The sequence below is a fragment of the Numenius arquata genome, chromosome 7 (assembly GCF_964106895.1).
Source record: "Numenius arquata chromosome 7, bNumArq3.hap1.1, whole genome shotgun sequence".
Taxonomy (NCBI): Eukaryota; Metazoa; Chordata; class Aves; order Charadriiformes; family Scolopacidae; genus Numenius; species Numenius arquata.
In genome coordinates, this window is record NC_133582.1 from 6,213,652 (window position 1) to 6,229,137 (window position 15,486).

Sequence of the window (15,486 nt, forward strand, 5' to 3'; positions counted from 1 at the left end):
ACCTTTGTGACAAAATAAATGTCCTAACAACAGAGCTATAGTCCCCTCGGTCAAAGGAACTGGTCATGGTCCACAGTTGCTACTTAATGTAGTCTTATATTGCTATTGATTATTTTGTAATTTTCTTATTTTTCACCATCTCGTATTTATAAGCTCATTTAAATATGTGCCGAGTAAGTCCTCAGGAAAATTAACTCAATAATAAAAACAATCAAGATACTTCAATTTGCCTTCTGTTGCTTTATTTCATTCTCTTTATTTCACTTTGGATCACTAAGTTGAACTGAGATGGCCTCATTGTTAATCTGTCACCAGGACACCAACATGACTACAGAATACTATTGTAGTTACTTCCCCAGATGGAATTTTCTTTCAAACTAAGCTCCACAACTCACCAGCAGCATTAAACAGAAATTAGTATAAGGAAAAAGATTAAATCTACATATTTTTTTCCTCAATAAACTTTAACAAACTACCCTATAGTTGGTAACACTTCACGTTTTAACGTTTTATTCTCTTTCCATTGTATGTTTAACATGACTCTATCCAAATTCACCTCCTGGGGGCTGTTTAAGACATTACCTCTTATTTCACAAATACAGAAGTTACTGACAAAAGATGAAGAGATGAGTCTGAAGTAAGCTGTTGGGCCAACCAAGGTAATACAGACACACTCCTGGCCCCACTCCTTTGCTTTCCCCCCACCCCACACTTTCAGTCTCCTAAAGTAATGGTTATCATTCTTCTCCTCTCCCCTAGGGACACAACAAATCTCTGAAAAAGCCCGAGGGGGATCATCTTCCTTCTTAATCTTCCTTCACACTTTTACTGTGAAAAACACCTTCATTGCATGAAGCCAGTGATGTTGGAGAAAACATTAATTTTCATTGCATAAAGTGCTAAGTGCAGTTGCTTCACTGCATCGCTTGTTTTATGAACCTTACTGTTCATGTCTCTTTACAAGTTTAAATCTTTGTACAAATCAGCCTAAACCTTCTCTCGTTTCTCAAAGTCCAAATGTCTCTTCACCTCCTGTTCTGTCATTTTTACTACCTCTGTCCCAACTCAAGCTTAAGTGCAGTCACTTGAATTTACACCAGACAGAGAGGGAAGTCAGACTCTCAGAGGACTTATTTCTTTGTGGATGGTTAGTTGGAGATCAAAAGCTCCTAGAAATCTCACAAAAGTTGGGTTGGATCAGCAGGAAGCATTTGGTGCTTGAAGTCTGAGAGCAGAAGCATCCCCGGTGTAACAAAAGAACCTCCATGAACCGAGCAGCAGTTGGCTCTTGGCTGACTCACTACAATAACCTGATTTGGAAGTTGGGTAATTTATCAGTATTAGAGACCACATTTGCAGGAGCTACAACCCGTAAATTTGAGGCTTCATCATAACATTGGCTTTGTTGATGTTTTTCTTAAGCTACGATGATAGTCAGTACCCCAAGAATAATATTTCAGCAAATCACCTTAGAGCTCATTAAGATTAATGAAAACTACCAACCCCAAGATATAGAGATGCAAAAGTATATTCCAAAATACTTCTTAAGGAATGCCGATCTTGAAAAGAACAAAGAAGCCTCACATCAAGAGGCAAACAGTGGGCTATAGCTTTGAGCTAATCTGTACATAAGGAGAAACGCACAAGTACAAACTAAGAAATTGCAGCACGCTGTTCTCAGACACAGTCTAATTTCTCTTTTTAATTCCAGAGCTAAAAAGCCCCTCGAGCTGAACAGATATGCATGAAAGATGATGCACAGAATTGCCAGCAGGATTTTTTCTACATGTTGCCAAATGTACGTTACACAAAATTGTCATTAAGGGCTAGCTTATTACTTTTTTACAGGGCTACAAATCTCCTTGAATTAAATATTTATGAGTCTTGCTTAGAATATTGAATCCTGCGGTATTTTATAAGAAACAACAGAAACTAGCCTTTTCAACTATCCATTCTAATATATACATTATAAAATGATGAGCTTTAATCTTATTAAATTCGTCATTATCTGTGTAGAGTAAAATAGCAAACCCCATCTTTTACATCCTTGGTTTCACAAGAAAACATTCACACAACGTGAGAGTAAATCCACCCAGTAGAACTCAGCGTGCGCTTCCCAGTGCTTTTCCTTTGCAAGTAGCCAGCTGATACGTTTGGAGATGAAAAGCAGAAAACAAAACGTACATTGAATAAATCAGTATGTATTTTCTCTTTCAAGCCTGCTACAAGACTAATACAATTTAAAACTGCATTTTCAGGAGAGTAATTTGGATAACGGGAAGGGAAAACTCCTCCTCTACGGAGAACGGAGAAAATGAAAGGGTCCTGCCCACCCTTTGTGAGAAATTAATCCTTGTAGTTCTGACTTAGGAACACGCTTACCCAGTGGCTCTGGGTAAGAAGAGGTTAAGTTGAATAGGGCAGCTATTTCCTGAGCACTGCAAGTAAATGGAAAAGAAGTGTAGGTTGTATTTTTAAAAAGTCAAACAACTCCAGTTACTGTAAATATTAGGCGAAGAGATAATAATGAGCACGCTAGTATGAAGCCAATAAACTATGCAGCCAGATTTCTGAATAAACTCTGACCCAATAAACTAGATTTCTGTGAAGTACCATCCTATTTGTGAAAAAACTTTAATAGAATCCTTCAAAAATTTTGTCTTAGGGGTGGCATAAGAATATTGAACGGTGTTTAACTCACTGCATCCCTCCTCCTCAGCACCCTCTGTACAGGAGAGAACAGGACACACAGCAGTGCTCAACAACCAGTATTGGTCCCTAACTCCTATATCCAAGCACCTGGGGATCATACCCTCCTGTATTTATATCTGCATTTGTGCAGAAAAGAACTGTGACTATATGTGACCACAATCAGAAATTTTTAGTGCAGGAGAAATGCAAGAGCTCCCTGTAGGTTACCATGATGTTGCCGTAACAGTTACTAAAGAAACTCCCCTTTATAGAGAGCTACCAAGTATTTCACATCCCAAAGCACTTCTTTCATCCCAAGAAAAAATGGCTTTTGTAATTTACCCTTAGGCCAATAGCTGATTCTTAAATAGTGAGCTACATCATGACTTGATTTAAAAATTCACTGCAATCCAAAATTCCACTCCAGTACAAGGCAGATCTCACAGCATAAAGCCATTAGCTATACATCTAAAGACATCTAATTCTTTAAACCAGTAAAACTGTTCTTCTTTACTAGCTGTGGGTTTTTTTAATTAACCAAAACATAATACAGTCGCAGTAGTATATATTCAGTTAAAATCAAGCCGGAATACGTAATCTAGACAAAAATATTATAAAAAGCATTTGCTTTCTGGATGCTATAAGTTTTAATAACTTTTTTCTTCCACTTTTTTTCCTGACCAGTCCAGTCACCATTAATATTCCAAAGAAATTAATTAATATATGTTTGCAGTGAGACACTGCAGAGTTTCAGAAGTAATGGAGTAACACCTACCAAATGTGATAGAGGACAAAAATTCTACTTCTTTTGAAGCCCTAGCAAAACATACAAGCAAATGTCATGGAAACAGAAGCTCTCTCCATGGTAACACCATCCCGGGTGTGGTAGCCAACCACTCTCATTTCTAACATCCTCCAAGACATGGTATCAGCTTAACTCGTTTTCGTTTGGTATTTGTTCCAAAACATTCCATGTATCTAGCAGCTGTAAAGATTTATTAAAAACATTACTAGTTCACAAGCACGCAGTTTCAAAGCCAAGGATGAACGTAAGTATAAGGGCAAACTGATGAACTGTGATAAAGCAATTCTGAGTAACACTGGCTTTGGGAAGAAAACCCAAGAGACTGATGACACCATAAAGAATAATTATATTCCAGCTGGTTCCCATTACACTATTTGACTCGGCGCAATAACTGTAGGATGTGTGACAGTGTCTTGCACAAAACACACAGACGGAACTATACAACAAAAAGGCACAGTTCATAATTGCAGGTAAGCAATCCTTGTTACCTGCTGTTATACAGAATTTTACATTTTTTATCAACCAACCTTCTCAAAAGCAGCTGAGGACTCCTATGAGCCCTGTAGCTGCTCTCCACAGAGACAGACCAGCTCAGTGCAGAGCAATCACAGCCACGGGAATGATTTTCAATGACCTATTTATTTGACAAATTAGGTCCTGTTTGTGAACTATCTGTATGCAGCTCATGGCTCTAGCAAAAACTACTATTTAAATTTCTTCTATAAGGATGCTTGAGAGCCTATTTTCTGATCTAATCATCAATGCTAAGCTTAATTTAGCTGACTGTTAGTGGATACAAGGCACACAGGGCTCTATGCCCATTCAGTCCAGAAACTGAAAAGGGTCAGCAGTCCAAACGTGTAAAAAAACACGTTTCCCATAATATTTTAGCAATTAAAATACCAGGTCTTGCATAAACATGTACATCAAGCATAGAAAATGGAGCTTATCCTGCAGAAGTCTTTTAAAATGTGAACAAATATTCATAAAAATAATCTACCTGGTTGTTCTGGTTCATATGCAAATTATGAAAAGTACAGTCGTGTTCTCTCCTGGTTCAAATATTTTAATGAAATGTAAAGTTTAAACCAAATCCTCTAATAACGATGAAAGCATCATGACTGTATTTCTTCAGCCCTCTGAAAATGCAAAAAAACCCTATACTGATATCCCTCATCTGAAAAATTACATACAGTCTTCAGTTTTGTTCACGTATCTAATCAATAGATGGGAGATGTATCTTTTCTACGGTCTTAGTACATGGAAATAGGACCGTACTCTATATTTTAGGGAGTGTTGTTGATTCTCCTCTCAAAAAAAAAATCAAACACATTCTCCCCAAACCATGTTAGTGTGCTGGAAAAAAAGCCTTGAAGGTTTCAGAAACACAATATACCTGATACGGTCCACTATATACATGTTTATTTGTCTAACAGAAAAATCTGTGTTATCTAAAACTAATACTTTTTAAAAAATATTCTGTAAATAACACACAAAACAATAATACTTGTGTCTACTCTTCTTTCATATTTGGCTTTGGAGCCAGATATGTAAGTTAAAAAAAACCAACCCCCAAAAGCCAGAAAAATCTGAATTTGCTTTGCTTGACTTGAGCTGATGCTAAGACTGGTGCAAAGGAATATGTTGCCTAAAAATTAGCAAAAATTGACCTCTGCCATTCTTTTCTCCAACTAAACTTTCATTTTTTCCCTCACCTTGCTCACCCCAGTACGCATCAGACATCTTGTGGAACAGATTTAGGTAAAGAAAAAAAAAGGAACTTTACATTTTATACACCAAGACAAAAAGAACAGCATTGAAACTCTTGTTAACCATGTAGCAAACTTTTTTTTCACCTGTTTTGAGCTCACCTTATGATCACTGGATCCTGGGATCAACTTATATTTGCTAAATAGTGGAGTGTTTCCAGAACTACTTAGAATTATCTTTTACTCTTCTGTTGTTCACTTTCCTCATTACCAGCAGAACAAGCCATATTTTCCCTTAACAATGGCAACATCAATTCTCAATCTGACAAGTCCCAAAGACACAAGTTTTAATTGCTCTCATAAGTTAATAGCTCTCCCTAGAGAACCCTGTGCTACATAAAACACATGTTTTGTTTCAGTGGTTGGATGAATATACAGATACAAGATCTTCTTGGGATTTCCACTGATCGCTGTTTGGAAACAAGCAACCTACTGTTTGTCAGTTCAAACTTGTCAAAACTTTCTGATAGCATTTAACAAGCATACTAATTGTTTCTTTAATGAACAATTCAAAGTGCCCATAACATCTGCATTTTGGGAGTCTAGGATATTTCCAGCTAAGACTTCTACTCATTTTCCCCTTTCAGAACAAACCAGCAGGTACGTTGCAGTTGTACGTTCCTCTATCTCGGTGGAAAGCTTCTAGGGTAACATGGAGAAGAAGAGAATTTCATTTCAGAAATACAACAACCAGCATTATGAGAAGAGAACCTTTTGCTTTAGGGATATCTGCAGTAATTACAGAAGCAGTTTTCATTTGTTTCTTATCTCTGACTTTTACAGTTGTGCAATGAAGTCGGGCACTGCTCTTCTAACTGTACTCTAGAAGAGAATAACCTGTACGATACAATCACATCTGAATTATTCAGCATGCACGTCAGTGAAAGACAATGGAATTTTCTTAAAAGCCATCTATAGCTTTCATATCTAGCTCAAGGCTTCCATTTTTAATCATACATTAATGGACTTGGTTCCCCATTTTGGGAATGTCGATAACGAGGAGAGCTGAGGAATGGAAGAGGGAGTACAATAACAACTGAAACTCAAGTTACAGGCAGCCAAAATGAGGTCAAATTACCACAACCGTGTTCTATTCTACCCCCTCAATACACAATACTCTTCTGGAGGCACCTCTGAGCCCTGCAGAGCACACCGTGTTCTGCACAGTACAATCCACGCGATTACTTTGTGTTGTCACCAAATATACACAGTTACCTTCAAAGATTTAGCTGATAATACCAAATAGCAACTAAAAGACTTATTTTGCTAATTACAAAGTCAGTTACCCAACTGTGATATTGATCCTCCATTTTCAAATGTACTATTCATAACAACAGTGACCCAGTAAACATTTCAAACTATGAACAACAGAGTAATGTAAAAATAAACCATTCTACTTTTTAAAGAAAGTAAGTGATTTAACATTAACTGGTTTGGCCATCCAAATACCACAACGCAAGTGTCGATACTCCACTGAAAGCAACCCTGTTTCCACAAATCTTAGGTATATGTGTCGTCTTCCTGAAACGCGGGGTTACTACTTACACTAAAACAGCAGGATGAAGATCTACCTAAATGTTCTGACTTATCCTCATACAAATCACTATTTTTGCTTTACTGCTACGGTCCTGACTAAGAAAAAATAAGAATATTTCATAAAGGATCTTCACGGAAACTTAAGAGGTCTGTTGGCTGTCTTGTTCTGGCACACAGAGGAGAAAGAACTGGGAGAAAACAACCATAACAAGGTAGTTCTTACAGATAATTTCCTAAATCTTTTCAGTTTGATAGAAAGAATATAGACGAATCATACATGAGGCATTCTGTTTGTTGATAACTATTCTGGGATACCTAGGAGTGTTAGTAAAATAATTCCTACTCTATCTTCCGGTTTCCGAGTCTTTCCTGATCTACCAACTTCTCAATCCTGGAAAGCTGGATGTAAAATTCAGGATGAGCAAGAACACTGCCATGGAGACAACTGACTACTTCATTAATGGCAGCCTATGTAAAGATAAAGAGCTCAATCAACTGCTCAGATGATTCAATAAAGAGTTTCACTGATTCGAAGCAGAATCTCTCCTAGATTTCCCTATCCAGCCAATAAAGACTTTTTTTTTTCCCCAAATCTGATCCACCACACATATAAATTAACTTAATTTGTGGAATACTGACTTAGTCTCTTAAAAGCTGGTATGTGTTGCAGAAGCTGAGCGATTGCTTTGGTATTCTCACCTGAATATCACTTTTACAGTATATATTCCCAATATTTATTTGTTTCTTTTAGCTAGAAAGTATGGGCAATCTGACATAGCTGGAAGCACGATAGCAAGCACACACAAGCTCCTTGGCATCCAGCTTTGAAACAAAGCGGCTATGCAAAAATCATATTTGAAAGCCTTTATGAATGATAATTCTGCCTATCCTAATACAAAATACATCTTTATTTTCCCAACATTTAGAACAGCAGCATCCAGAAAAAAGCGTATTTTTTTTTCTCTCTCCTAAACACCACATACACAGACACCACCATCTTAATGTCAACTGACAATCCTGAGGATGACTAGCACCCGGAATGTAAAATGGAACAAAGATCTTTCCTGCCTAATGCCACTGGCAGGCAGGATGATTAAACTGCACAACAGAAGTTCAAGAACCTATTTAGACAGCTCCCATAAATGCGACGTGTTGCCTGAGAAATCAGAGAGCATCAGATTCTATAGGTCATGAGCAAACAAATGAGACGACACACCACTTAGAACTAGCACTTCCCTCGGTACCCAGACTCAAGGCACTGCCATCTCTTCAGGCAGACATAAAAGGGAAGTCAGGTAAAACAATTTTGGCAAATATACATTTGCATCTCTAAATGTACTAGAGGACCAGCAGCAGAAAGTTAAACAAGGAAAACTTTTGCTACACCAGTAACTTAGTATATTCAGAGCCAAAAATGACTATTAGCTTCCCCCCCCGCCCCCTTTTTGGCCATTGTTGGTCATGTGTGCCCAGGTGGCCAAGAAAGCCAATGGCATCCTGGCTTGTATTAGAAATAGCGTGACCAGCAGAAGTAGGGAGGTGATTGTCCCCCTGTACTCAGCACTGGTGAGGCCACACCTCGAGTATCGTGTCCAGTTTTGGGCACCTCAATCCAAGAGAGATATCGAGGTGCTGGAGCGAGTGCAGAGGAGGGCAACGAAGCTGGTGAAGGGCCTGGAAAACAAATCATATGAAGAGCGGTTGAAGGAGCTGGGACTGTTTAGTATGAGGAAGAGGAGGCTGAGGGGAGACCTCATCACTCTCTACAACTACTTGAAAGGACACTGTAGAGAGGTTGGTCCTGGTCTCTTCGCACAGGTAATTAATGACAGAACGAGAGGGAATGGCTTCAAGCTCCAACAGGGTAGGTTTAGACTGAACATTAGGAAAGAATGTTTCACAGAAAAAGTGGTCGGGCATTGGAATAGGCTGCCCAGGGAGGTGGTTGAGTCACCATCCCTGGATGCGTTTAAGAGCCGTTTAGATGTGGTGTTGGGGGATATGGTATAGGGGAGAACTTTGTAGAGTAGGGTAGATGGCTGGACTCGATGATCCCAAGGGTCTCTTCCAACCTGGATGATTCTATGATTCTATGTGTGAACGCCAGGAGTTTGTACCTGTAAGAAATGTTAAAATTTCCTGGGTTGTGAATTATATCAGGAAAGTAAGTGGAAATCATAAAAATCTACTATGCTCAAAAAACATGGCACTTTTACCTATGAGTCTAACAATTTAATTAAATAAGCTCCAATTAATTTAATTAGACTTTACTTATTGGTGTGAAAGCTAGCATTTCTGTTGTTATTTTTTTCTTTATTTTCTAGTTTTCTCATTTTCCAAAGAAAGAGAAAACAAATCGGCTCAAGACAGCAAAGGCAAACTTGAATTGGTATAAAAATTTTACTTGTATAGTCACAGAAAAACTCTCAAAGAAATACTGTGCACCGTTAATAAATTTGAGTATGCTCATAAAGCATATGATAGAATGGTATATTTGAGATATGGCTAGCTATTTAAGAGACGAACTGCGAAGAACATTGCCATGGAAATTGAATATAACAACTATTCATAGGCAGAAAAGAGTTGTAAAGCTCCGTGGCATTTCAGGAGATTGACAGCAAGTTCTCTGTTAAAGGAAAACCTACAACGGCACAAAAAGTGCAGGCTGACATGACAACAGCATCCCCTGACTAGTAACAGATTCCGTCTTCAACATTCTTCTTGCAGAGGAAATCACATGTAGCAATGAGATATTCTAAAGATACATGAAAGGTTTATTAGTGTGGGGCAACACAAAGTGATGAAAATTATTCTCTCCAGATTCTCTTCCTTTCTGCTGCAAATTCTAGACAGGAAAAAAAAAAATCAGGCAATCTTAGCATCTACTTTAAGGAATCGGGGCACTGAGCTCTTCTCCCAGGTATCCAATGATAGGGGGTATGGGAATGGCTCAAAGTTGTGCCAGGGGAAGTTTAGACTTGACATTAGGAATCATTTTTTTACCAAGAGGGTGATCAAAGACTGGAACAGGCTTCCTAGAGAGGTGCTCCATGCCCCAAGCCTGGCAGTGTTTACGAGGCATTTGGACAATGCCTTTAATAACATGCTTTAACTTTTGGTCAGCCCCAAATTGCTCAGGCAGTTGGACTAGATAGATGACCGTTGTAGGTCCCTTCTAATTGAAATATTCTATTCTATTCCATTGCCTCCAAATCTTATATGAATCACAACAAAATCAGAAAGCTAAATCCAGAAACCTGTATATTTCTTAGAAGCAAAAGTTTATGTTATTGTATGATTCTTCCTAATCCTTTATATATGAGCTTTGGTATTAAGATTATATCGGAGCTTACCTGAAGCCATTACTTGCTACTGCAATAGAAATATTTAACAATAACTGATGTCCCATCACTGGTAAACACGAGGGCTGAGTTTCAGCAATATGCCACCAACTGACCTGGCCTATGTTTAAAAATTCACAGAGGATTCAATAAAACGTATACGGTGGAACAAAAGGCTTTAAAATTATATAGGATTATTTTGGAGATAGTGGCACTTCTTAATGAAACAAAACATGGCCTTTTAGAGAAATTCTATTTGGTGGTATTTTTTGGAGATATTTCATTCCTTGTTAACTTCAGTGATTTCGAATGAACTTTCACAATGACAGAAAATAACACAGTCTATTCTACAAAGGGAATAGCACAAATAATTAACAGGCAACCAAGCATTTCAGATCATTACTAAGACTGCCAAGGGAGAGGAAGGAAGGTATATTAAAAACTCATGCAATGTTAGGTGGTAATAAAAACCTGTTCATTATTCTCCTCTCATTTTAAAGGCTAAGCTTTTTGTTAGTATTCAGTATGGAGAGTTATGTGTTAAATAATTCAGCCATTCTTTAAAATAACATTTATCTTAGAAAAACAGAGCTCGGCAACTGCTCTTCTCCCTTTCCCGGAAAAATCTCAAACCCACACAACTGGACTTTATTCCTCATCCAAAATAAGAGCACAGAGAATATCAAACAGAAATCAGCCTGAGCCAACGAAAACACATCACAGAGCTCAGGAGGCAAGAAGATGGAATAGAACAGAATAAATTTTGATACAAGCTATCAACAGACGCTTAAAAACTGTCCTTAGGCCTTCCTAACTAATGGCCAGTGAGCCTTCTTTTTGGTGGCTAAAGTAAGAAAATAATTCCTACACCCTTTTCCCCAGCAAGGGAAAATAATAGTTCTAGGCAGCAAGAAAGTCAGTTATTAAGAGATTGCCAGCATAACAATTAGGCAGTCTGAGATATCTAGCAAAGGTATGATTTACAAGGCAGATAACAAAAGTAATTTCACTGATGAGTGGGCATAGGTCAGAGAGGCGATTCTGCCATCAGAAGATAAGAGGCCACTTTTTGAGATTTCCATTAAAAACACACAGGTTGGCAAACTGCAAGTGTTCTAAAACAAGTGTAAGAAGCTGTTCCCTGTTTTGAAGTAACCTTTTAGAAAACAGGACTGAAAGCTTTCAGTCTTTACACAAGCATTCAGAATCTGCGGATAAGGTGTTTGGTTTTTACCTGCAAACTAATTCACTCATTGTCTGGGGCATGATCACAGGGTGACATACCTGTCCATGAAGTTTCCTTCTGGCCTGTTTCATTCCTCCTAATTAGCACTTAGCTTCGGTCCCTGCTCTGCCAACCTGTTACACGTAGAGGGATCAGAAAGCTGATCAGATGGAATGGAGCTGACTTAGCCACATGGGATTTATATCGGCTGAATCTTAAATGGATAGAAAATGATGCAGGGAAAAGAAGAGTTAGGGAGAAGCGACATAAAAGGGAAATCAAAAGGAACGTGGGAAACGGGCTATTGGATAGAGGAGGCATGAAAAGGAAAAGAGGATAGGAAAAGAGTACAAAGGGAAGAAGAGAAACAATAGTAAGAAAACATTGTCTTATATTTGTCTCTCACCATGGAGTTGTTAGAGAATGGTAGGTTAATGCAGGGGATGCAAAGGGGGGCACTAGGAAGCACACATCACATCAAATCACCTACAAAGCATTCTTCAATTATAAACGAGGCAAAACCTGCCATCACTTCCATCACTCTTCTCATGATCTGTGAAAGCTTGCAGTCTCTGGGAAGGGAGGAAGGGTGAAGAAGGATGGAGGCCTCAGTCATTGCCTTTCAACTGTCATTGTGAAATTAAAGCATTTGTATACCCTTAGCAATAACCAGTAAAAGTAAGTCAAGTAACTGGTGAATTAGTTAGGAATAATAATATTCAGTTAGCGTGACCTTGCAAAATAAGCTAACCTTCACAGGCAGAAAACAATCTCCCTATTCCTTGCTTCTACCATCACTAGCCACAGTGCAAAACGAGTTCTGCTTTGATACAAGAACCTCGCTATTCATGATATGAGCTTGGATAGGAAGACTAACAGAAGAAAATAAACCCTGTTTTATCTAACCGAAACCCTAGATTCGCTAGTAAAACTTTTTCACAAATCCCTTTTCATTAAAGCGCGCCAATTTCTCAAAACTGAACTAATTCACAGGCACTTGGTGCCAAATCTCTTTAAACCGGAGAGAAAAGTGAGAAAAGCCAGAGCTCTTAGAGGCTAAAAGTATAATTCCTATTCACAAATAATTTCGGGCATTTTGATTTTTATTATAAGTCAGAACTAAACCAAACTTCAAAACAACAAAATATTCTTTCTTCATCCGTGTCGACTCCCAGTACCAGTGTTGCCTGGAGCTAGTGGGAAATATATGAATATACTCAGGTCCAGATGCCTGTGTCTAAGACCAGAGCTCAAAAGGAACATCTCTGAGTAAATGGGGAAAAAACCAAACAAACCACCAAAACCCACAGAAAAGAGTTTCAAACAGACTGAACTAATAAGGTCAACATTCTTTATGTTAAATAATTAGCTAACTTCTGCTTTAACTATTAAAAGTATGGGAAGTGTGCGTATGCTTCGCCAAAAATTCTCCTGTCTGTACATGGTCACATTCCGTTCATCCTCCTCTGCTGCCACTTCATCCTTCTTTGGGATTTTGCTCCAATTCCTGCCTGCTTTTGTTTTCTTCTCCTCAAAACGCACATGAGACTTCAGGAGCTCCCAAAAGACGTTCTTAAATTTCCCTGGCCTTCTACAGCCCAGCATCATTTCTGTCTGTCTCTTTTTCTGCAAGATCAAATATGTCAATGAAAATAGCTGCTAAGAATTGTTTTCTTCTGGGTATGCCATGGTTTCTTCAGTCGAGACAAACTGGTTTTATAGAAATCTTTAAGTCTCACGATGACCAAAATTCAGGCCTCTACCCTAATGAACAATACGCATCTTTCTCTGTGAAAAGCTGTAGTACGTCACACATATAAATACAACTACAATACAAAAAGAAACATGATTTCAGTCTCAAGGTATCAGTTAGTATTCTCAAGGTATCATTTATGCCTTGTTATACTCTGTTGCCCTTGTATCGTTGCCAATTAATTTATGCCCTCTGTACCACATAAACTAAAAAAGCAGTATCAGCTATCTATATCAGCTTCACCCCTTCCCGTTAATCAGCTTTAACACTTATTTCCCAATTAATAGGTCTACACTAATGTCTTTTGCTCAAAATATATTCTTTATATTTTTTTTCTCAACTACAAAAGCCATTGAGAAAACTGCACGTTGCTTAATCTAGGAATATCAATTTAATAACAGATGCAACAAATTTATATTCCATAAAACCTGAAATAATAAGGAAATTTGAACATTAGACTAAACAAGTATATCCCATATTTTAAAGATGTAAAACCTTCGTAAACATTTTGTAAGAAAATGAGTATTTTATTGGGTTATAAACTTCTCAGTATGCTAAATCAGAAATCACAAGTTCTAGAAACACAAAACATCAGATATTAATTTCTTGTAACGACAGCACAGAGACACATTCTTCAGTTATTTCATTTAAACTAGAAAAGGTCATTTCAAATTTAGCTGTAGTAACTCCACGTAACTTAAACTCTAATATTCCAGAAAGTAGTTCTGAGAAACCTTTACAGTTGCTTTAGATTTTAAGAATATGCTAAGACATCATCAGCACTTCTTATGAAAGTATGAATTTTCTTTACCCTAATAGCTTTGCTTTGAATTTGAAATAGCTATCTATATAAAATAATTTTTTAAAAAAGAAGCATGTAGTCTAATTGCTCAGTTCTTTTGTGGTCAGCAGATGTAGAACTTGCAACATAGACCAGAGGTTAATCTTATTTCCAGATGGGAGTGTCATCACCCTTGTTAAAAACTACAATAAAGGAAGTAAACTAGAAAAAATTGTTTTAGCTGGAAAACTAAATACAAATGTTTTCCGTGAGCAACTATAAGGGTAGGAATATTGAAATATTTCAATATTTATTGAAATTTGAAATAATAAAAAACAGTTCCTTGTTTTACAAGATAAGGAAAAAGTCAACATGGATGATGTTACAGTCACTATCTGTGCAAATATACGATATACATTGCAGTGTATGCATTGTATCAGAGTCAACAGGAGCAGCAGTAGGATGGATGAGGCCGCGCTACTAACCTCCTTTAAAGCCACCCTTCCTGCTTGAGAAACATTTATATTATGTTTTCTGCTTGTACACAGTTCTTCTGATGACTTCTCCCCATCCCAGTCATATACCAGAGAGAGTTTGAGAATATATCATGCTTGAATTTCACTAAAACAACACAAGTCACAAATTTTACTAAAGTTTTAACGTGTTTACATCCTTGCAAAAGAAAAATAATCCCAGAGTTCAAATCAATAGCTGAAAGATTCACGGAACTCATGCAATCGGAAAAATATCCCTCCTTACTTAGCATGTCATAGTACACACACGTGAAAAACATGAGCTGATTCCTGAAAACTACCCCCATGGATGAATCCAAAGTCACACTTACTACGAAGTATATTGCAACTAACTGAATTTAAGTAGTCTGAGGAACTGGAAAAATCACAGAAACAACATTGCCAAGTAATCCTTACCGAAACAAAGATTAGGTAGGAGATGGGAGGATGAGTGGGGAGGGAGGGTGAGAATTTCATTTGAGGGTGAAGGGAGAAAAATCCGGTTTTATGCTACTTACTCCTGTAGGCTGAAATATCAGTCCATCCACTTCGTGGCTGACTTCTCTAGCAAAGCTTCCTTCCAGGAGCTGTAGAACAAAAGGAAAATAAATCTTTTTTCCATAGGGAAATATTTCACTTAGAAGACTGCACATCAAAGCAGATGATACGCTACTGCTGCAATCATTGGCTGGTAAACTGCTTATTTATGGTTTAATGTTAGAGCTTGGGAAACGTCAACACAGAAAGCTTCAACAAATTAACAGGTTTTACAAAAAACATTTAAGTTTAAAACAAGATTCGGGGAGGCTAACCGTTACAGTGTCATTCAAGGAAAAAGCCTTTGTCCGAAAAGTATTGAGAAACCAAGATGATTCAATACAGTAAAAAAATGAAAAAAAAAAGAAAAAATAAAAAAAAGAAAAAATCAGTTCCAATACAGGACACCACAGTCATTTGTGGACTAATTAAAGAACACATTTGCCACTTTAACACGCAAGTAGCACTTACTTTAGATTGAAAATATGCACTGAAAAAATATTTCAGGGCATCATTCAAAATTGATGTTTGGCAGA

General features: G+C 37.6%; 1 protein-coding gene across 2 annotated transcripts in view; it reads right to left on the minus strand.

The window, feature by feature from the left end:
- Positions 1-15,486, minus strand: part of RNGTT (RNA guanylyltransferase and 5'-phosphatase) — a 174,316-nt gene that overhangs the window by 73,757 nt on the left and 85,073 nt on the right. The window contains exon 12 of one of the 2 annotated variants that reach the window (XM_074150422.1): positions 14,932-15,000. The exons of the other annotated variant lie outside the window; for it this stretch is intronic. Within the exon in view, the coding sequence (XP_074006523.1) occupies positions 14,932-15,000 (69 nt within the window). The remainder of the gene's footprint in view (positions 1-14,931; positions 15,001-15,486) is intronic. 2 annotated transcript variants of the gene reach the window in all.